Source organism: Coffea arabica, chromosome 6c (assembly GCF_036785885.1).
Source record: "Coffea arabica cultivar ET-39 chromosome 6c, Coffea Arabica ET-39 HiFi, whole genome shotgun sequence".
In the NCBI taxonomy this organism is placed as follows: Eukaryota; Viridiplantae; Streptophyta; class Magnoliopsida; order Gentianales; family Rubiaceae; genus Coffea; species Coffea arabica.
In genome coordinates, this window is record NC_092320.1 from 1,715,303 (window position 1) to 1,738,960 (window position 23,658).

General features: G+C 36.1%; 2 protein-coding genes across 5 annotated transcripts; one reads left to right on the top strand and one right to left on the bottom strand.

Moving 5' to 3' along the window:
- Positions 1-606: 606 nt before the first annotated feature.
- On the bottom strand, positions 607-5,185 carry LOC113694051 (dnaJ protein ERDJ3A-like). Its single transcript, XM_027212908.2, has 7 exons — positions 4,981-5,185; positions 4,411-4,466; positions 3,590-3,663; positions 2,753-3,273; positions 2,327-2,668; positions 1,840-2,193; positions 607-1,256 (listed from the first exon to the last, which is right to left on the bottom strand). Exons 1-7 carry the CDS (start codon positions 5,065-5,067, stop codon positions 969-971), a joined length of 1,722 nt encoding a protein of 573 aa, XP_027068709.2. The 5' UTR covers positions 5,068-5,185; the 3' UTR covers positions 607-968.
- Positions 5,186-8,513: 3,328 nt separating this feature from the next.
- LOC113693583 (uncharacterized) lies at positions 8,514-22,788 on the top strand. 4 transcript variants are annotated; one of them, XM_027212123.2, is made up of 25 exons: positions 8,514-8,801; positions 8,945-9,054; positions 10,099-10,171; positions 10,364-10,425; positions 11,408-11,549; positions 12,729-12,947; positions 13,051-13,117; positions 14,058-14,457; positions 15,179-15,326; positions 15,422-15,582; positions 16,708-16,807; positions 17,172-17,246; positions 17,377-17,511; positions 18,088-18,177; positions 18,590-18,766; positions 18,860-18,964; positions 19,045-19,203; positions 19,892-19,936; positions 20,053-20,274; positions 20,692-20,798; positions 20,891-20,947; positions 21,080-21,137; positions 21,219-21,476; positions 22,175-22,289; positions 22,596-22,788. In XM_027212123.2, the coding sequence occupies exons 1-23, from the start codon at positions 8,661-8,663 to the stop codon at positions 21,378-21,380; spliced, it is 3,015 nt and encodes a 1,004-aa protein (XP_027067924.1). In that variant the 5' UTR covers positions 8,514-8,660; the 3' UTR covers positions 21,381-21,476; positions 22,175-22,289; positions 22,596-22,788. The 4 variants fall into 4 exon arrangements, with proteins under 4 accessions (XP_027067924.1, XP_027067922.1, XP_027067925.1 ...); XM_027212121.2 differs by lacking the exon at positions 22,596-22,788 and having other exon boundaries at positions 22,175-22,576; XM_027212124.2 differs by lacking the exon at positions 22,596-22,788 and having other exon boundaries at positions 21,083-21,137; positions 22,175-22,576.
- The last annotated feature ends 870 nt before the right edge of the window (positions 22,789-23,658 follow it).

Sequence of the window (23,658 nt, forward strand, 5' to 3'; positions counted from 1 at the left end):
TATGCTGGTTTTTGATCGTTCCAGAGCGTATCATGCTGTGGTTGCTTGCGACTTTTGAATTCTGATCATCAGCGGTCTTCTTAAAAAAAAAAAAAAAAAAAAAAAGGTGTGTAGATTTAATAAGTTTCATCCCGCGGGGGGGGGGGGGGGGGGATGAAATAGGTACGGCTCGAAGCGCTCCTTTTACTTTAGCCATGTTGTATAATTTAATACATTACTGTTCATCACCTTATTAATTCATCCTTCATCGCACCCCACGTGGATCCACAAGACCCACACCTATCGAGCCTTGCCGGTCAAGAAATTGCTTCCATCACGACAAGAATCGCATGCTTTTTTCCCCCCGCCCAAAACTCCTTTTGAGTCCGAAAATTCATCAGTATACACGTTATGGTCTCGATCATATTAGTACGACTTTCTGTCCGTAATTTTTTTTTTTATCGAGAATGTTTACCCTAGATTGCCATTTCCTCGAGAGATAAGAAAATTTCACTTGTGTTAAGACTGACACTGGGTAAGAAGGACAGCAAGACAAAGTCCATGCCTTTAACACGCCTCCTGTTAGAAGGAATGCAAAATGGAGGTAATCACCACCACACTCGCACAGAAGTAAGTCAGGGATCTGGCATATATTCAAAAGACATTATTGATTTAGAATTTGCCTATCCAGAGCTAATATTACACTTCAGCAATAGGACTAACGGTTACGAGGGTCTAAAAAGCTCAGGGCACAAACCCTGTTACATTTTCTGTATATCAGTGAAATTGAACTTCTCTCACAGGTGTGTTTTGCGCTCTTCATTTTTACATCTTCACAATGGGGGGAAGGGAAGATAGAGGAGAGCAGCAAAATGGCAGAATACCCGCTATGTCGGATCACCAATCGATGAAGCACCAACTCTTCCTATATATACACGGTAGTCCTTTGAAAAAATTATCCAATTTCACCCTAAAAAGCTCAGCTCTTACTATTTTAATGTGGGCTTTTGTCTAATTTTTGTGAACTGTACATCCCCATTTAATACAGAACTGATGAACTTCTCTGCCTCCTCTGTTGTCAAGCCACTTTGTAGAGTTGCAAACTTCCCTTTCCGTGACTTGTAGGCCACAAGAAGCTGGTCAACGGATTTAAATCCAGATTTATCTAAAGCGGCTAGAAAGGATTGCTGCTTTGCAGCATCCAGAAGGGCATAGGAAACTGAATCCCTTGAGCCAAATGCTACATCTCGCCGTCTTGATAGTGATTTCTGAGACACCTGAAAATCCAAAGAAGCAAAAAACAGGAAAACGTTAAATTTAACTGAATGTTCATCATTTGGACAAGTTAGCCAGAAAGAAGGTAGACTGAATGGAAAAGAAAAATAGAAGTAACAATGCCATTGTCAATCTAAATCGTTAATGTGATTACACGAGTTAAACAGTACTAAAACTAGAAATCAAACTCCAGAAGTAAACTATTTGCAGGTATAAGCTATATCCACCACACCTGAAGTCCAACTAAACCCCATCCCTGGCAATTTAACAAAAAGATATTTATGTTAGTACATCTGTCGATGATTAACACTTGACAACCAAGCTCTGCCTGGAGATCTATCCTATTCATACCTCAAATAATTTCCAACAAAGTCTTTGTTCATGTCACAAATAATTAGTTTAATCATCTATAATGCGAGGCGTGTTCATCTCCTTCAGTCAACAACACCCAATCTCCTATTACATTTCACAATTTCATAACAAATTGGTTTGTCATGTCTAGCTATAATGTTTATGAAGAGCAGACATTCGTAAACTCCACTGAGTACTATTTTTTATGCTTGTCAACAAATTCAGAACACTTACCATTCGCAAAATATGTTCCAGATTGTCCCTTGCCTTGGATGACCTAAAAGCTCCAATAATGCAAACAGGAGTTTCCTGCCCACATATATCACCAAAATTATATGGTGTAAGCAAGGGGATCTTTCCATCGTCTGGTTTTGTCCCATCCTTTTTACTCTTTGCTGTAGCTGCCTTCTCATTCATTTTCTCAAACTTGTCCAGCAAAGCACTTAAATCTTGTATTGCTGATTCCAAGTCCTTTACAGAAATGCCAGTTTTCAAATTATGCTTCTCTCCATTTGATAGCCAACCAACTATGGCAGGAAGAGCGTCAACACCCAGCCTTCTGACCATTGGATCTGAAACATCATGTACCTATGAATAAGCCAAAGTAGCTGTTACATCTTTCTAAAATATAGCCCAAAAAACACACACACACACACACTTTATGACTGGAGAAACTATTAAGCCATAATAGGAAGTTCAACAACAGCCTAGCTGTCACTACCTCAGCATCATAGAAGACAAAGGATTTGTGATACAAGCCACTCAAAACACGCCAGATAACAGGAGTGTCTCTCTTCGTTGAGAGAAGCATAACTTTTGGTAGAACTCCAACAGTCTCAGAAGCAAAATCAAAGTGATCCAGGTTGACACGTTTCGAGAATTTAGGCAAATGATCTTGGCAAAAACTTTTCAAATTCTTTGCATCCAAATCATTATTATACTCCACCAGAGTACCACTTTCACTTGATTTGTAAGAATAAACAAGCAGCCTTGGTGTACGGTGAGGGTGTATACCAAGTTCCTTGCAGAAAGATGTTTCAGTATCACAATTGACACTTCCAACCTGCAGGTGTAAGGTCATATTCATTAGAAATATTGCAAAATCAGCATCAATGAAAAATGACAAAACAACATAATAAGGAAGTACCTTCAGTGCTCCCTTTAGAGAGACTGCCACCTCGCCTATCACAGATTCATAGTATTGCATCCCCCTTGAAGTGGATTTATATGATAGCAAAAGCCAGGTAATTCCTTTATCAGATATTTCTTTCTGGTAAACTAGTGAGTTCACAGGTGTAATGCTCTTAGGGGTACTTCCAGCTCCACCATATTGGGACCTGCCTGAACCACCAAAACCTCCAAAATGGCTCCCACCTCTATCACCCCCAAAGAAATTAGAGAAAATATCATCTAAACCAAAACCAAATGAGCTCTGGCTGCTTGGACCACCAAAAGAAAATGAAAATGATTTTGACCCTCCTTGTCCACCCATATTTTGCCAATCACCAGGCCTGAATGTAAAACCACTCTGCCCTGGTCCACCACTTGTGAAGTAGGTATATCCACCATGCTGTCCAGAATTGCCAGGATCAAATCCAGAAGAGCCCTTCTCATCTCCATAGAGATCATAGTTTTTCCTTTTCTCCTCGTCAGACAAAATATCATAAGCTGACAACAGTAAAAAGATATTTCCAGTGAAAGAGTTAGTAAGCAAAGCAATCTAAGCTCCAGATGATTGCTAGAAAAATTACATGTCCTCCTCCACCAAATGCTCGATTTATAAACCACTTTAATTGGAAAAGAATGCATGCAATCAAACAAAAGAAAGGATGCCATGTTATAAATTTGATGTCTCCTTCAATAGACAACTGCTTTCGAGGGTTTTTTTTTTAGGTTTGGGGGGGGGGGGGCAACCATTTGGCTACATAGGAAGGAGGAGGAGAACAGCAGGTGAGGAATAGAAAGAAAAGAAGTGCCATCATACCATTATTAATCTCTGCAAACTTCTCCTGTGCACCCTTGTTTTTGTTCTTATCCGGATGATGTTGAAGAGAGAGCCTGCAAAAGAAGACATGACAACATTAGTGGGAAAATGCAACAGAGAAACCCAAAAGGAAAGGCTTTACTAACAGAAGTAGCTGACAGATCATCGGTCTGCTAAGAAAATCAGTTCAGTATCATTCAGCCAAGCATCATCATGAGTCATGAAGGTTTGGAATACTGTCATCAATTCAGTGTGCATGTATGCTGGTCACAAAAGAAGATCACTGCCCATGCATGTCCAACCACTGTCCACGACCAATGCCGTTGTCAGCATGTCCAATGAGGGCACCATATAAATGTTGTTTACTACAAATTAGACCAGTAACAAGCTATGACAAGGCAAAGCCGTTGTATACTCATATCTGCAAGAGGCAATCCCTATACCCATCCTCCACCCCTATACCCACTCTCCACACCCTGAATCAAAAAAGAAAACAAAAAAACCTTCCAGGATCCGGAATCTAAGATTGGCTCACAAATGTACACCATACTTCCTGGATGTATTAGGATCGTGCCAAAAGCTTGAACAATCTTTCAAGAAGAAATCCAGGCAGAATTACATAGTATCAATGTGTATTACACCTCCCCATATACCATAAAATTAGACCATAACATAGCAAAAAAGTAAAGATTACAAAATCACAACAGTAGCATGACAGTGAAGGGTAGCCAGTCTTCATTCACAGGTATAAAACCATAAATTAAGAACCAAGGAATCAAAGAGCACGACACATGAGGAAGGAGTTTTTATATGTGACATACTTGTGAAAAGCCTTTTGAATCTCACGTTGACTTGCGCTGCGATCCACCCCAAGTACCTAGTAGAAAGCATACAACATGTAAGTGACAATGTGACGTAAGGAATAAGCCGGATACTAGTACCCAGGATGCAATGACACCAAGAAATTACTATCTTCAAAGCAACCAGATGTTCTGAACAGCAATACGTATCCTTATCCAAGCAAGACACAAAGTTCACTGAATGCTAATCTGGGCTTGACTAAAATCTGTAACTCCCACATTGACTACTATCTTAACTCTCCAAGTCAGTGACAACCCAACTAGGCCCTCTCTCCCTCCCAGGCCGGCGTTCTTGCTACGCTTACCAAGGCTAACAAAATACGAATATCAAAATCATATAAATCCTATATTGTCCTTCTGTCCAAAAGGGGCAAAAAAAAAAAAAAAACTCCACAGAAAGGAAGATAAATCGAGAGCAATACCTAGAACTGTAAATGTAAACATGGTTTAACACTAGATTACAAAATTTTAATACATAAGCTCCAGCAGACAAAAAAATTGCAAAACCAAGAGAGTGAGAGACGAAGTTACCTTGTAGGGGTCGAGGGTTTTTGATTCTACGGCAAAGAGAAAGATTGAGACAGAGACAATAATCGGCATGGCTAATGAGGCCTTCATGGCTGGATGCTTATTTGCCTAGCTGCGATATTTGGGAACGATCGAATTCTGTCTGGCCGAGATTTGAAGAACGATTCGTTTCAGAAGCAACGGGGATGAGAATTGGAGAGCAACTCGCATTTAATTGATTTCGCGGGATTCGTTTTCCAGACGGTTCGGCCGTTGGATACACGTGGCCTCTGTTTAAGGGATCCACGACTTTTAACCAATAAGGTGTTAGAGTTCTTGATTTGTGTAGGACCGACCGACTTAGGCTTGTGTCCATCCACGCGCGTACACGCACGCTCTCACGTGCTCGAAGGAAGGAGCTGCATTGCTTAAATTGCATAACTTTCCATAAAAAAAAAAAAGGGATTAACAAATAAGAACACTTTGTCCCCTCAATAAAAATAACAGGCACCTTGCCAACTTGATTTTATCCCATCCCTTGCACGAGAATAGAGAAGAGCTTCGTAACATGTCTAATTTAACAGCAGCTTGAAACCTGGCCATTATAGTCCATTTACCACAACCTTAAATTCCAAAATTTTCTAGAAAACTATTGACAAATGAGAGTATAACAATTTTGAATACAATTTTTTTTGTTTTGAAATTGCTAATATGGATGGAGTAGCGTATGAAATCTTCAAAAATCTAACACATGATTTATACCTCCATTTCTTGCCTTCTGTACGTCTCGCTAGTTTCTCTATAAAAATCACACTACATATTTATACAAACATTTTTAAAAATAAATATATATATATATAATTGGAGTGTCTCGAAGTAAACTGAAATTTCATAACAAAAAAAAAAGGGAAGACAAATTTACAAAAACTTGCAAACACCCCCCTTTCTTTAGACAACATCATACTACGATCAAATTGAATAATCCATACATAGCGAACTCTTTAAACACAACACTTAAAGCAAATTACAAAATTCTCTTATTTTGTATGGTTCTTATGATGCTACTCCTTAAGATTTATTGTTCATCTTATAAATTAAAAGAATATTGATGTCACTTCACACTGTCCAAGGACAATTTCAATATGATCGAGTAAACATACATTTATACCAAACAAATTATAAATCACATGACATCTAACAACACTACAAGAAATTTAGGCTTTTCATGGCTCTTCAGATTAATGCAAGTCACATAGAACTTATTTTTCATGACATGAAATTGATGGATATAGCAGTAAGTTAGTTTTAAGTCACAAAATGCATGATTTTAAGTCACCAATAATATAATTGACATTCATTTAAGAGTCACGATCATTCTCGTGACTTGTAAATTAGGGTTGCCATTTACGTACTCGCAAGATCAATTGTGACCATGTAAACGGTGATCATAATTTACAAGTCACAATATTAAATGTAACTCGTAAATGAATGTCATTTCTATGACTTCAAAATCATACTTTTTGTGACTATCTCTAGTTTCACATCCTAAGAAAATAAAGTTTTTTATGCCTTGCAATTCTTCGACGAGTCACAAGAAGTCTAAAATTAAGGTAATGTAAATTCTAAGTTCGTAAACCAATACAGGCTTAAATTTGCCCTTAAAGCAAAAAAATAAATAAATAGATGTCAAATTATAGAGTATCATTTCCAATGTTAAGTGGTTAACAAGAGAACCTCACATATTTCTCTATAATTGCCGTGCTTTTTCTCTAATATTTTTAAAAACTCGAAATATAATTCATCATGTCCGTTCCTGTATATATCTTCTTTTTCGCAGTCTACAGCCAAAATTTTATACAACAGATCAATACTATAATTCAAGTTAATAATAATTTCGTTAAAAGTGACAACGATGGAAAACCAATGGAAATCGCAATAGCCAGCCAAAAAGGTTGCACCATAGCGTGTAACGTATCTGATTGTATGGATAGCAAATAGTCACTTAATTTGAGGGTTCACCGCCATATTGTCTGTCTACCACTTCATATCTGCAAAGCAACATCGATGATTTTTTTTTGGGGGTATTAATATAACCAAAATAGTTAAAACACATCACTTAATAATATATGTGTATATGTATAGCAAAAAACCTCTAAAAAAAGTTCTGTCAAAACCTTCTAAAATCTACAATAGTGAAGAAATTAGCAAATCAATGCATTGTATGCATTAAAAATCGTTTAACAGAAATATATTTGACATATATAAAAATATGCGAGAGAATAGGCAATGAGCATATCTGATTCTTGAGATCAGCATAAAATCTATATAAAATTGCTTTTAAAACAATCACAATTCTCACTAGTCTATCGTAATTTTTCTCTTGCTCATCTCAACTAATACAATATTAAAACATATATATATATATATATATATATAGTCCATATGGCTTGGTAATTAAGAAATTAACAAGACAATAAATTGTTAAATAATTTCTCTATACCTTAAACAAGTAAATTACTAAAATTTGAATATACTTGAAAAACTTCTAAACAGAAATATGAAATATTAACTATTAGGAAGTTTGGTTCAATGATCAAATTTTACCCATTCGGGCACTGTGAAAGTGTCTTTGCCCATGTGCCGATCTCGATTAACTTCCATGACCATTATTTATTTCAACTCTTTCAGGAAGGGCCAGAAGGTGTAATCACTAGTCACCGGTACTTAGATGAAAATGCACGCGAGTGACGTCAAATGCTGAATATCCATCCTTCGTTTTGTTTTGTAAGATTGCAAATGAGTGGAATCGTGTCGATTTTAAATATAATTAAATCGAATCTCAATATAATTTTACGAATCTCGAACTCGATGAATTCAAAATGTCAAATTCGAGCTCAAATTTGATATTTAAAAAATATAAATAATTATTTTATTTTTAAAAATAAATAAAATAATAGTAATTTTTAATAAGTAATAAAAATTAGGAATATATATATATAATTTTATTATTAAAATAAAAAATTATAATCAAACTCGAATCGGCTTCTGAGCTATACTAGAGAGTATGTTTGAATTGAGATAATTTAAAAAATAATAATTTGCCTCACAAATTTCAATCACTTTTTTATCTCACATACGTTACATCACAAAAAGTGCTATAGTAATTATCTCAAATAAATTATCCAAACAAACTTTTATATAAACGGACTCAGTATTTTTTAATTAAAATTCAACTTAATCAGCTCAAACTCAACTCGAGTTCGACATTAATCGAGTTAGAATTGAGTCCGGACTCGAACTGCTCGCGATCGGTTAGATTCGTTTGCAGCCAGCTCTGCCCATCCAGCGGCGTTAACCTCCCAAGACCGCTCTGCCCTTCCTTTTTCTTCTTGGCCTCTTTCCTTTTCTCCTCGGACACAAAACAGACGCACGCACAGTGCAAATGCACCTCTCTCTCAGTTCCGCTGTGTACAATTTTCCAGCAAAAAATTTTGCACTGACACCTTGTGAAAACCTGCATTTTCTCTCCTGAAATGCTACTTACTCTTACCTGTTTACCGACCGATCCCCAATCAGCAATCACTCTTCCGCTATTCCTCTACTCTCTCTCCAGACACACACAATCACGCTTACCTGGACTAACTGGGAAAACTGGTTGATTGATTTCTTCATTTATTGCTTTGATTGTTTACCGATTGATAATAATGGCGCTATCAGCTTCCGACTTGCCGATGATGTATACGCTTCTCGCAAATTCATTGAGCGGCGATCAAGGCGTGCGTAAGCCAGCCGAAGCTGCCCTAGCTCAATCCGAGAATAGACCTGGTTTCTGCTCTTGCCTTATGGTAATAAGCGTTTATATCATTCATATGTATACGTATATATTAGCAACTCCTAGGGTTTAAGAATTACCTTAATATCGCGTGTTAGTTCATATAATAGTTCAACGGTTTAATCTCAATCGTGTCGTTGTTTTGGACAAATGTAGGAAGTTATCACTGCAAAAGATATAGTGTCTCAGGTGGATATCCGGTTAATGGCATCCGTATATTTCAAAAACAGTGTTAATCGGTATTGGAGGAACAGGCGTGATTCTTTGTGAGTTTCATTTTCTATTTTCTCGAGCTTTTGAGTTCTTCATGCTTATACTGTGTACCTATAGGAAATATGTTTGTATTATTAACTAGTTTGCTGTTATTATATTGACAAGCATAATAGTTGTTGTTGTTGTTATTTTGGCTTGAGATATTCTTGACTACTCAGACAAGAAAAGTTCGCATGTGTGGGTTGTTGTTAAACCAGAAGGTGCTTTTAGACATTTGCGATTGGCGTGTACTTGGTGCAAGGTGGTACACATTCTGAATGGTCTGCGGTTGGAGCAAGTCTTCACTGGATAAATTATTTGGGCAAATTTATTGTTGTATTAGGTTATTGTTATATTAAGTTATATGTTGCTTAAAAAATATCTTGTGTGGTTGATTGGGAATAATTTTCTCTGTTTTTGAGTAATCAGTTAGGCAAAGCAGAAAATGCAAGTAGATGGGATTGAAAATGATGATGTAACTCTTTAGGATAGACTCTGGTTTTGTACCATTTACTGATCCATTCTCAAGCCTGTACTCAAGATATCCAAAAGTGAGGGCTACTTGTTAAGAAGAAAAAGAACGGTATAGCTGTTGATTTAAGCTTTGAAATATTTGAAATTGTGCCAACGCTTTCTGGAATCTGAAGAGCTTTTAGATCATCCGGGCCATTCTGCTGCTTGAACATGAGGTGATTTGCATATGAAACAGGAGTGGAAATATATGCCTTTTCTCACCACATTGTTTTATATTGTGCAATAGCTATATTATTGCCGCACTAAGGATTAAAAAAAAAACTGAGCCATAATTGGGTTGTTAATGAAGCGAGAAAGGATGCAACATTTTCTCTCATGTGTGTTTTCATGATGGTAACTGGATTTGTACTTACCTTCTGATTGGGTCAGGGAAGAGGGACTAAGATTCAGTCCTTCACTTGATTTTGGATGCAATGGTACAATTTATTCCTGCCACCCCTTTCATTTAAACTTCATTCTATGTTGTTGGCGCAGACAGACATTTGCTGCTTTCTGAGATACTGTCTGTTGTTTATTCTTGGCAGGGGAATTAGCAATGAGGAGAAGATTCATTTGCGGCAGAAACTGTTATCACACTTGAGAGAAGAAAATGATCAGGTCCTATTTTTTTTCAGTTTGTATGCATCATATCTATCTTATCTAGATGTCTAAACTAAATCACTTTCGATTTAATTTTTTGTGGAATTCTGGAAATAATATATTGTGCTCCCTAATTTCTGGCATTTGCAGTTGTTTAAAGCCACTTCTGTCTGATTTAATTGATTACTCACTTGATTTGGTTGAGTACAGATTGCTCTTACCTTGGCAGTGCTTATTTCGAAAATTGCTCGGATTGACTACCCAAAAGATTGGTAAAATCTATGCTCCTGATATAACTCTTTTCTTAGGTCCACTATATGTGTAGAAATTCTGAGCAAAATTTGCAAGTAAGAGTATTGAAATCAATAATTGGAAGCATTGTATTGCTTTTAAGTTGTAAAGAGTTAATATTTACTAAATGTAAGAATTGTTTTGTTGCATCTGTTACACATCATTAATTTTCTGGGCCAAAGTGGTGTCATTTTGATGGTTCTTTTACTTAGTTGATGATTGTTGAAAGACTAGCAGCTGTCCTCTAACTTTTCGGCCATGCATTAAGACATTAAATTTCTCCAATGCATCCTGGTTGCATTCTTCATTTTTACTTTTGAAATTCCTTTTATGCTCATTTTGATATTTGATTGTTGAAGATCATAAAATATTGTCCAGGTCATCAAAAGGAGAGCTACATGGTATAAATGGACTAGTCAATCAGGGTTTGTGTTGTTAGGCTGCACATTGACAAGAGGATAAGGATTGATCCATCTTTTGTGACTGTGGAATCCTGGATGGAAGGAGAAATTTAATTGCCAAAACTAGCTTTTGTCTGTTGAATGAGATTAAGCTGAGAAGTTATTTTACTTGAATGTTATCTCATGGAGGAGTAACTACCTTGTATCAGTAAATAATTAACCTCGCGCTATAGAGGCATTGGTCTGTACATATTCAATTTGTGTAAACAAGTAATAGTCACTTTTATTCTGAGGCTAGTGAACTGAGGTCATTGTTTCCTATGGGGATGTGTGGATAGCCTTCCTACCTTCTCATTTCTCATATGTACTAACAAAAACACAAAAAAAAAAAAAAAAGACAATGACAAAGAAGAAAGAAATTTTGAAATACTGATTCTGTGGGTGGATTTTTCTCCTCACAGTTGGGTATTTTACTAGCACTTGTTGCACTCCAAAGTCCTTTTGTTTATTTTCTGCAATTTTTTTCATCTCTTACATTACTGTCTCATAATTTCTTCTACAGGCCAGATCTCTTTTCTGTCCTAGCACAACAACTTCAATCAGCTGATATTCTTAGTTCGCACAGAATTTTTATGATTCTCTTCCGATCTTTGAAGGAGTTGTCCACTAAACGTCTTACTGCAGATCAAAGAAACTTTGCTGAGGTGCAGACTACTGTTACATTTTGCCCTACACTTAGTCATTATTATTATTTTTACATTTTAATGTTAACAAAAATAGTTTTGATTGCACAATTTACTTTACCAAGGATTTGCAAGAAATTTACAAATAAATTACTTTTTTTTTAATCGCTTTACTATGTCTTTTAGATGACTTTTAATAAGAAGTTTATTCTATGTAATATGCTTTACTATGTCTTCTATTTGAATATGCGATACACATTAAAAATCTTGTAATTAACTAAAGCATTTTGAAGAGGCGTAGTGATCTTTGAGAAAGTTAAATCACCATATCCACTTGTTGTTAGGTAGTAGAGGTTGGTATAGTGTCCTAATAACTTAATACCTCACTCCTCTCTCTTGATTTTTTGTTCACTTATCTTTGTAGAATGTAAAACATTATCTTACTGTACAGAAGCAGCTTGGAGGACACAAAATACTTTATTTGGAATAAGGTCATTAAAATATTGGAAATTAGGGTTTGTTTTGATTTGAAATTGGTAAGCTGACTTTACTAGATAACATATACCCTTATGCAACTCTTTTAAATTTTTGGCAAGTTGCTTCAAATTGCAGTCAAGGTAGCTGTGTTGAAATCGACCTCCTTAAGAATTTCACTAATTGCCTTTCTGAGTACTGCAGTGCTTGGCTTCAATTTATATTCTTTAGGCTTGTCTCTCTCTTTGTTCTGTACCTGAGAGTTGAGGTCTTCTGCTTTGCACATACTGACAATTTCTTCCCTGGGACTCCTTTGGGCTTGAAACAGTTTTCTGGTGCCCTTGGAATGATTTGATGTTGTTTTAAAGGTGGATTTGGATGGTGGACTAGATTGTTTGACTGTTTAACCTTCCTGCTGAGTTCTAACCATTTTGAAGTCCTTTTAGATAGTTATGAAAGAAAAAAAAAATGCAGCTCTTTTAGACTGTTTTGATCATGCCATCTGGAGCTATGCAGCTGTCGTGTGAGCTTAAACTTTATTGAAGATTTTTACTACATTTTATTGGCCATCTTCATTGTGATAGAAATCTATTTTGTTGTACCATATGCTATTTTTGTGTGATGTGTAATGCTTTATTAATATGCTAATCTTCTACACCTCTCATGATGGTTTGGCTCTGGCAATTCTGGCCTATGTAGTAAGAGTTCGACATTTATCTTTGGCAGATATCAGCCAAGTTTTTTGATTATTGCTGGCACCTTTGGCAGAGAGATATGCAAACTATACTGCAGGGTTTCTCAGTTCTTGTTCAAAATTCCAGTCTTGGTGCTTCTGAGTTACGCCAAGATGATCTTTACCTTTCATGTGAAAGATGGTTTCTTTGTTCAAAGATAGTACGCCAATTAATAGTTTCTGGCTTTTCCAGTGATTCAAAAGTTATACAGGTAGTTGATCTAGTAATATCTATTCTTTATCAAATTCAGATTTTTTAAGCCTATTCTCTATTTTTGAGGTATTCAGCATTAATTTCATTCAATTTCTTTTCAGGAGGTACGCCCGGTCAAGGATGTCTCTCCTATGATGTTGAACGCCATCCAATCAATTCTTCCATACTGTGAGTTTTCATTCTTGATGTTGATTATAGGATATTTAGTTCTTAGTTTGTTGACTTTTCTGCTTGACCTGAAAATCATCCATAGTTCCTACCAAATCAGTGCATGGGAGTCCTTGTCTCAAGCTTGTTAGGAAAACATTCTAACTATAGATTTGTTTGGCAGGCAAGTTTTTTGCCAAGTTTGTCTGCTATAAGTTTTTTAAAAACTTTAGCTACAATAACCTCAAAAAACTTCTCAAAGTTTTTAAGCTATACACTTCAAAATATATTAAAAAAAAACACACCAAAAATTTTTAAAAAAACTTCTACAGTGAGTTATAGTAAAGTTTTAGACAAACACCCAAAAAACTCTTGATCTAGAAACATTGTCAAAGGAGAAGTGGTGGGGGTCTGATCTACTAACGTGATTCTGTAATCCGAGATATCTGAATTTGATACAAGTATAAGATTGTGTTAGCTTTATTTCCCATTGTTGAAATTGAAACATATCCTCCTATGAATTCTAAAGTAGAACTTATGAGTGTATGAGCATGGGTTCTAGAAGTATGGACTGCACACACCGCCTAATAATTTGCATGGTTGTATTGCAAGTTTTTGCCAAGATGTGGAGATACCCTGATTTTGGTTTGACATTATCGTCTGCTTTACTTTTACATGTTTACTTGAGGGTCAGCACTTTCTTTGGACGTTCTGCTGTGCAAATTTACTTGCTCATTAAGCTTGTTAATTACTGAGTTAACAAGTATAAGATTCTGTTAGCTCCATTTTCTCTTGTTAAATGTGAAACATATCCTTTTGTGAACTTCTAAACCATAACATGTGAGTGTATAGAGTGTGGCTTATTAGAAGTATTGTCTGCGCACTCCTGGTAACTTGCATGGTTGCATTGTAAAAGTTTCTGCCAAAATGTGGAGATACCCTGATTTTGGTTTAACTACAGATGCATCTTTCCAGGAGCAACATCCCAAATTCTGGGACTTCTTAAAGAGGGCTTCTATCAAGTTGATGAAGATTTTAGTTGCAATTCAGCTCAGGCATCCTTACTCATTTGGCCATGAATCTGTCCTTCCTGCAGTCATGAACTTCTGTTTGAAAAAGATTATGGATCCTGAACCATATCTATTGTTGTTTGACCAATTCTTGATTCAATGCATGTCAATGGTGAAAACTGTTCTAGAATGTAAAGAATATAAACCAAGCTTGACTGGGCGTGTGATTGATGAAAATGGAGCTACACTTGAGCAAGTGAAGAAAAAAGTTTCTAGTGCAGTTGCTGGTTTACTGGCTTCTCTCCTCCCCAGTGATCGTGTGGTACTTTTGTGTAACATACTCATTAAGAGGTAAGAGCATTTCTGTCTAATTCAATGTGCCTTCTATTCCTTGCAGTTTTAAGTTTTGTGTCTATCTAAATATCTGTGATGATATTAAACCCAAATACATAGTTCCTGGTAAGGAAGAAATTGTAACTCAAATAAGATGAAAATGGTAGTCCTCTGCCTCTTAATACTATTTATAATAATTACCTTTATGGTTGTTGATTGTTCATTTGATTCAAATGTCTCAGTCAATTTCTTCGTAATGAAATTTAGTTTTGGCAACCCTTTCATTTAATTTAGTTGGTGGGAGGGTTTGAGTTGCTTTGGTTTTGCTGAATAGTATGTTTATATCACTTGCAATTGAGAACAAGGTCTAGATATGTGGGTACTGTTAAACCATTACAAAATATCTATTATACATTCTGGGATGGTAACAGCTTTTAGGTATACTACCTCATTTCTGCAAGAGGTGGATGCTATTCAACCATAATTGATTTGCTTCAACCTTTAATCGTGAGAGAGCATTAAAATTCTACTGTTATTTGTGCCTCTTGTTAAGCTGCAATTTTCGCTCTGTTTGTCTTGTTAGTGAAGGAAGTAGAAAACTTGTTCCAATTTCAAAACAGGATTTGATGCAGTTTTGTAATCTTTAACAAACTGAATATTGGATGTTTTCTTTATTTCTTAATCAGAATTAATATCATCTCATGGTTTTGTTGCTGTGGCCTCTAATTTTTTTTAACAGGTATTTTGTCTTAAAAGCAAGTGATTTGGAAGAATGGTACCAGAACCCAGAGGCCTTTCATCACGAGCAGGATTCAGTTTTGTGGTCTGAGAAATTAAGGCCCTGTGCTGAAGCTCTATACATTGTTCTTTTCGAAAATCATAGCCAAGTAGGTGCATTTCAGTCTCTTTGTTTAGCTCACAATTACTCGGCACCCTGTCTGTTTTCTCTAAAGCATGTTTTTTATATTCCTGAGATGTGCAGCTGCTAGGTCCTGTTGTTGTTTCCATTCTTCAGGAAGCGATGAATGGCTGCCCTTCTTCAGTAAATGACATAACTCAGGCATTGCTCCTCAAGGATGCTGCTTATGGTGCGGCAGCATATGTTTATTATGAGCTTTCTAATCATCTGAGCTTTACAGACTGGTAAGTACTTTTCCTGCAGCAATGTTTGGGACCATATGCTTGTTGCTTGGCTGCAGGATGTGTTTGTTGTGAACAATGTATCCTATGCAAATGTCTAAAATCAAGCTATGAATGAGAATTTGAAGTTTTGTTTGATTGCAAATTTTGCATGTAAAAACCAGTTTGGACACACTGTTGGAAGAGCATGACATAGTTTATTAGCCTATTCTATCCTGTATTGGGTATTTGAATGTATAGTAATTATGCATTTGACTTCTTGTATGCAAATATGTGAATAAATACTCTTCAGTTTTTTTTTGCTTTTTAACTCTCTTCTTGTCATTAATCTACAGTCATATCCTTTGCATTTTAAGTTTTGTTTTCCTTTGTCATAGTTTTAAAATGATAGCTTCTACAATTATTGTAATGTTAAGCATGTGAGAATGAACCAATATACATGTATAATGACATATAAGCAGACATCTCAACAAAAATATGAGAGAGAAAAAACTCACCATAAAGAAAAAACCTGGGACAGCCTCCCTGATTATGTGGAAACAGTTTGTTCCAAACATTCTCTCAAGTTAAAGGTTCTTAGTCAGTGTCAGCACTTTAGGTTAGTTTATTTGGCGAAAGAACTCGCAATGTTCTTGGTCTGCAAATCTGACTTTTTTGCCCTCTTCCTCTTTGCTTCTTTTTTATCCTCTGTGGGGACAGTTTATGTTTTTCTTTTTTTGGGGGAACGGGGGAGGGATGGCTATGGGCTAAGTTGTTTCTCCTGTACTCCTAACCAACCGAAATATTAGCTAATGCTGAAAATTACAAATTATTATTATTATTATTAAGAACCAATCATTGATACAGTCAGACCATTACATGCTTGTGTAAGCAACATGATGACAGGTTCTGGGAAATAGATTGGCTAATTGTATTTGCTCTTCAAATGTATTGTTATTTCATTCTCTTGTATGCTGTAGTTAACTCAGTATTAAAAATTTCTTAGTAACCCGGTAAGGTGATTTTATGACTTCACATTCCTTGAATTTGTGATGTAGGTTTCAATGGTGCACTATCTCTAGAACTTTCAAATGATTATAGCCTTTAAGGTGATTTTGTGACTTGCCGTTCTTTCAAAACTGTTTGTAGGTTCAATGGTGCACTATCTCTAGAACTAACAAATGATCATCCAAATATGCGCATCATCCATCGGAAAGTGGCATTAATTCTTGGGCAATGGATATCAGAGGTAATATGACGCTCTTTGTAGATTCATGTGCAAGTATGCAGTCATTGTGCTGGATGAGCTTGGCAATATAACCTGGTGTATAGCAGATGTCCTGTTATGCTAGAGTTGATCAATCAACTCTCAAGGAAATTTCTTTGAATCTTTCTACAAGTGATTGTAGTATTTTATGGGTTTGAATTAGTAGAGCATATACTGAATGCCATTTACGTTGTTTGTATCATGGTATAATTCAGCGTCTGACAATGCATCTGTAGTATTTTATGGGCTTGAATTATTATAGTAGATGCTGATGCCATTTGCTTTCTTTGTATCATGTTATAACCCAGCATCTGACAATGAATATCTAATGATAATTTGTTTGCAGATAAAAGACGATATGAGAAGATCAGTGTATTGTGCTTTGATCAAATTGCTTCAGGACAGAGATTTGTGTGTCAGGGTATAATGCAGATTGTACCAAGTCCTATCTCCTTGTGCCTGTCTTTATCCCTTCTATGTTTTATAATTGTTCTCTAATTTCGGATTTTCCCAATCTGTCATTGATAACTTTTTCTGGTTCATAATTTAAGCTGGCTGCATCCCGATCTGTATATTTTCACATTGAAGACGCGAATTTCTCAGAGCATGACTTTCTAGATCTTCTACCGGTGTGCTGGGATTTATGTTTCAATCTAATGGAGGAAGTACAAGAGTTTGACTCAAAGGTACTTTAAAGCTTCTTCTCAAAAAAGTACACATAGCTATAATGTGAAGGTCAAATTGTGCTCTTATTTCTCTCGCACTAATTGTCCTGCCAATTTTTGCTTTCTTCCGATTGTAATTGCTAATTTTCTTGGTTTTCCTTCAGCAATAATGAAATATTGTTGTATACTGGCTTATTAAGTTCCAAGAATCTGATCCATTTATTGCCTGTGGGTATTGCTTTCTTTGTTTTCTTTGATATGCAATGGTATCAATTAGTTAATGCAACTGTCTCTTTATTAAAGCCGACTGCATTGTTATGGCAGAAGAAAAATACAGTGCAGTATATGGCTGCTTGCTTCATGTATCCACAACCTGATTTTGGGGCAAAAGTAGTTTCATGTTTAAATCAGATTAAATAGACAGTACCGAGATGTTAGCTTAAAATGGAAGCAGACTGGAATAGTTTTGGGACTTTTCATGTTCTGTTGTTGGATATGCCTTCTGCTTATTTCTAAATTCGCATATTTCTATAGATGTCATCTGTTTGACAGAACTTTTTTCTTCATTCTCCACCTGCCTATCTCCTATCTCTCCAGGTTCAAGTTTTAAATACAATCTCTGTCCTTATTGCGCATGTGAACGCGGTTATCCCATACACAAATAAGTTGTTGCAGTTTTTCCAGAAGGTAAATGTTACTGTTTATGGCTACTTTGGCGCTGACTGATAAATTTGGCTCCATTAGTGTCACGGTTAGTAGAATTGGGTTTGTGCACTCGTGCTTGTGCCTTTTGATGTCCCTGCACCCTCTCTGTAAGAAAATTCTGGGGTTGGGGAAAAGAAAAATGAGAGATGGAGAAGATAACTACTATTAATTCCTAAAGGGTTCAAATTTTCTTGTTATCCACTTGGTATTTTGCATACTTTATGAAGCAGAATCCGTTATTCTCGCTGCTGCAATAACCCAGCCAAAAATATTCAACAACTACTTCTCTGCAATTCCCTGCAATTTGTTTGTGAATTTTGCATCCTGGGGGATGTTTGATGTTTTACTAAATTGACTTTATTCTACTTTTTGACTTGTTGCATATATTAATTAGGCCTGGGAGGAATCTTCTGGTGAAAGTCTTCTGCAGATTCAGCTTCTTTCTGCATTAAAGAACTTTGTATGTGCTCTTGGTTATCAGTTACCTATCTGCTACAACATGTTGCTACCAATTTTACGAAGTAGTATTGATGCAAATAGCCCAGATGAACTTCTTGAAGACAGCATGCAGGTCAGCGATCAAGTGATTCTGAATACTTCCCCTAAAAGGTTCGCTAGCATTTAGTTCAATTCATCCTACTAACTTCATTGTGTCTTTAAGCAGTTATGGGAAGCCACAATCTCACATGCTCCATCAATGGTACCTGAGCTATTGGGATGTTTCCCCTGTCTGGTGGAGATATTAGAGAAAAGTTTTGACCATTTAAAGGTTTAGATAGGAATTAACTTTGTCTTGTATTTTTTGCTGTTTCTTTATGATATTGCCTTCACTCTTCATCTCAAAAGCAGGTTGCCGCTAATATAATCGAAGGATACGTGATATTGGGTGGAAGTGATTTTCTCACTATGCATGCATCAAATATTGCTAAACTTCTTGATCTGGTTGTTGGGAATGTCAATGATAGAGGGTTGCTCTGTATTCTTCCAGTTGTTGACATTTTAATTCAGGTATTTGATATACATTTCTGACTGAATTTTGAACTTTTCCTTGTAGCATGGTGAAAGACGTTCACCTGCTTTGTTTTCTATGTTTGCATGGCATGGGTGCTGACTTGTGTCCAACAATATGCCAACTGTAGTGTCTCTCATACAGGCGCACATAGTAAGGACTGATGAGGTAGCTTAATGCTACAATGCATACCATTGTAGAAGATTGGTTTTTGTTAATGAAAATTTACTGATTTTTTTGGGTTTTTTTTTTTTTTTTTTTTGTTTTTGTGGGTGGGGGGGGGGGGGGGGTAATTAACTATAAATAAATCTGAGGAAGGTCAAGCATATATTTCTCGATCAATCATTGTTACCTCACAAGTGTATGTAGATCTTTTGTTCTATAGTTGAGAATATTAAGGTAAGAAAACAAGTATGAAGTTTAACTTATGTTGTAATTGGTAAGTTGCTCAAGAAAATGGTGTATTGTATAATTACTGAAATGAGAGTGTTGCTGTTATGGGCTCTATGCTTCCTAATCCAGAAGGTCAAATAGATTATGTTTTGTTGTGAAAAATTACGTAGAAAAATATCTGAACTTTAGGAAAGTTACATACAGCACGAAGTGTTCTTTACTACTATAATGTATAACATCCAGTTCCCCTAATATTTTTCTGAGAAAAATCTAATTGCTTCTGCACATTGGCAGTGTTTCCCAGTTGATGCTCCACAGTTGATCAGCTCCACTCTGCAGGTGGTTCCTGTTATATCGCTATATCTTTTCTAGTTTTTCATAATCTCCTTGATGATTTCTATTAATTTTTTTGAGAGACAGTCTTGAAACTTGAGCATATTTCTTGGTGTCACCAGAAACTAATCTTAACATGCTTGACTGGAAAAGATGATCATGATCCTTCTCGGACAGCTGTAAAGGCAGCTTTGGCAGCTATACTTGCAAGGACATTGGTCATGAACACCAATTACCTTGCGCAGCTAACATCAGAACCATGGTTAATCTTGCATCTGCAAAGAGCTGGTCTCTCAGTTGAAGAAAATATCCTTCTATGCCTGGTAGACTTATGGCTTGACAAGGTTTGTTTATCTGAAAACTTAGAATGCCTATAAATTTGCATTATTATGCATGTTTAGCTTCTAAATTTCTTCAGAATATCAGCTTGCATTTAATTTGCTGTGTTATGCACAAGGGGAGCTCTTAGGTTATGGTCTTTAATGTAGATTCGAGGACTTGTAATACCTAATACGAACAATGACGATAACAATAACTTGAATCCCTTCCCACTTCTTAAATCTCACCCTTCCCCTGATGATGTTTTTTTTTTTTTTTGATAGTAACTATTACTCAACATTATTAATCTCTATACCATTGATATGAAGATGTTCAATCGAGTTTGCCATTTCCATGAGGACCTTATTTCATCATTGATTACTGTTCTTTAAACAGAGTTCTAGATAGTTGATCAATTAACTGTTGTTTTTTCATTGTTAAAGGTTGACAACGTAATTTCAATTCAGAGGAAGACATTGGGTTTAGCCCTCTCTGTAGTTTTGACTCTGCGGTTGCCTCAGGTATTAGATAGGCTTGATCAGATCCTAAGGTAAGCAATGAATTGTAAACATTTAATTACCTGTTATCTCAATGTAGCATGACCCTTTTAATCATGCAGTGCTCATTTATATTGTGTGGCAGTGCATGTACAAGTGTAATCTTGGGTGAGAGTGAGGACTTAACAGAAGAAGAGTCCAGGTTTGATTTTCCAGCATCCTATAATTAAATTTCCGTGACAGTTCAATTGTATTAGCTTTGATCCTCCCAGAAATGGCATGATGATTTATCTCGTTTCTTTTGTGTGTTCTAAATTGCTACATGCAACAATAGCAGCGATATTAGCTCTGGCCAGCCTCACGTCCCAAGCAGAGAGTTCAGGAGGAGACAGGTAAACATAATTGGTATTTACTTGAAGGTGAGGATTTTACTAGTAGGAATTATTTCTTGCTCATCCGTTGTTTTTCTTTAGATCAAACTTTCAGACCCAATTAACTTAGTATCACTGGAGAACTCGGTGAGAGAGAATCTTCAAGCATGCGCTGCTCTTCATGGAGAGGCATTTAATTCAGCTATTGGTAAAATGCATCCTGCAGCCCTAGCCCAATTGAAGCAAGCATTGAAAATGTCATAAGCTAGAAGCTAGATTGGATGTTTCAGGCCGGGGCCTTTTATTATGTGAGGGGTCTATATGCTTTCCATGATCCCCAAAAAGCTGAGGACAGTATAGGTACTTGTCATCTGCAAACCTAATGCTAATGTAGCCAAGCCTTGCATGAGATACCGACATAACCTATATGCATATATAGGGATTGCACCATTTGGTTTAAGTTCTCACGCTTTTCATTTTCACTTGAAAAGATTAACTCTTTTATGGTTTTGAACTCCTATAAATATAGCAACTGCCACAGTGAATAATATACGTGCTAACATGCGAAAAACTTTCCTAATATGTAACATTTCATTTTGATAAATTTTAGTTATTTTTTATAGTTGCATCCGCAAAATTTTATTTTTCCTCTTCTATTGCACACAAATTGGGTGTGTCATAAGAACTAGTTGAAATAATTCCAGGTGTTCAAGGTTCAAAATCTTGCAAGTTGAACTTTGAATAAGTGAACGGAATAAATGGTGGATTAATTTATATTTTTTCATTCAGAGTAGGGCTCAAAATAAAATCATATCAAACTATGCCTATCCTGTGGTCTCCATTTACTTTATTCCTACAATCCTAATAAACTCTTTGGTCAATTCGTTGGGTTCGACCTCTTATCATGGAACATATGCTTGGTTTATGCTTCTTGTTAAACTGTACTCAAATCTTAAATGAGTATAAGATACAAATTTCCAACTTGTGTTGTTACGCCCTACGTGGTGCTCTATTTTTAATAGTTAGTTTTTCTAACATTAAATCCTCCTTTTGCACAGGTTTTGAAAATACTCGAACTTCCAGATTGTGAGTGCTCTGCAATGAATTCGTATTTAGATAATATTTGTTTTGCGGATAGGCTTGTTATCCATTAACGAGAGTCACTGCAGCATGGTAATCATTCTGTTCATTATCCTTTTTGTCATCCATTCATGCATGTTTTTGTCGAGGCATGAGGATCAGAATCTGTAGGACTGACCAGGTCTGCATGCTCGTTCATGGGAGATGTACGGTAATTGAGGGTAAATGATTGAATTTGTGGGGCTTTCAGGTGATGTGCAAGGCTTTTTTCCTCCCCCCATTTTAAAAAAAAAAAAAAAAAATAGTTTATGTGAATGTATGTACAAGGCTTTTGCTCATTCTTTCTCCATTAAGTATGAAGGAAGAGAGTAATTTTGGAACGTTTCTGTGCATTATCAGGTGTTGGTTCTGCCACGTGGGATTCCAGTTATGTCCATATTTTGTGTGCCGAAGTTGAGTCATCTGATTTCGTGCTTTTTGTGTTTCTTTTCCAGTTTTCCAAAGGGAAAAAAAAAGTACTGGAATAACAGTTTTGGATGTGGTTGGATGATGCTTGTTTAATAAAAAAATCTGAAAAAAAGGTTCATTTTGATTGCACATGTTTTATATGTGACGTTAAAACTTGCTTATAAATGATGCTAATCTGCATTACACAAACTATGGCTTTAACTCTGCACCCTATTAAACACTATTTTTGAAGAAAAGAAAGTATCGTACAAGAGTATCTTTATGCATGCATGAACGCATTTGGATATGCTCTTGGACGTCTTAGCGCTAATTATGCGCAGTTACGAAGCCACCATAGCTCTCACACACAAAAATCAAATGCTATTTTGTTGTTCCTAGTTCCTATCAGTTTAGTCGATATTATACAATTTAGACTTCAATCTTAGGAGGCTAATATTAATTATTAGGGCTTAATATAAAAAAGGAAAAATCAAGCTAAATATAGCTCACACATAGCAAAGTTTATTCTGTTGTCAACAATTTCTATCTATTCACACATAGCAAAGTTTATTCTGATGGCAAATGTTGCTTAAATCTCTAATCGATATGATTCACATTGCACTTAAAATATATATGCCCAGGATTGACAGAAGAAGTCACTTGTCATCCAAAATTCCATTTCAACTTCCATAAAACTATTACGATAGCAGATCGAAGCATAAACACAGAAAAGATACAAATACCACAAGCCACTGGGGAAAGGAGACTTCCCAATGACAAACCTATACTTTACTGTATCATATATGTGTATTTTGAAAAGGCGTATTCTTTTTATCCAATTTTGCAAGTCTAGCTACTAGGTAAAAGTTTTAGAACCTCTGATTGTAGACTGTCTTTTTGCATTTCCAATCACATTCACGTGGACATGTGTCACCATGGCTTACTGCACATGTTGAACGACAAGAACATATACTTCCCCTGCTGCAAAGAAGTCTAATTTTCAAATGGCCTGTCC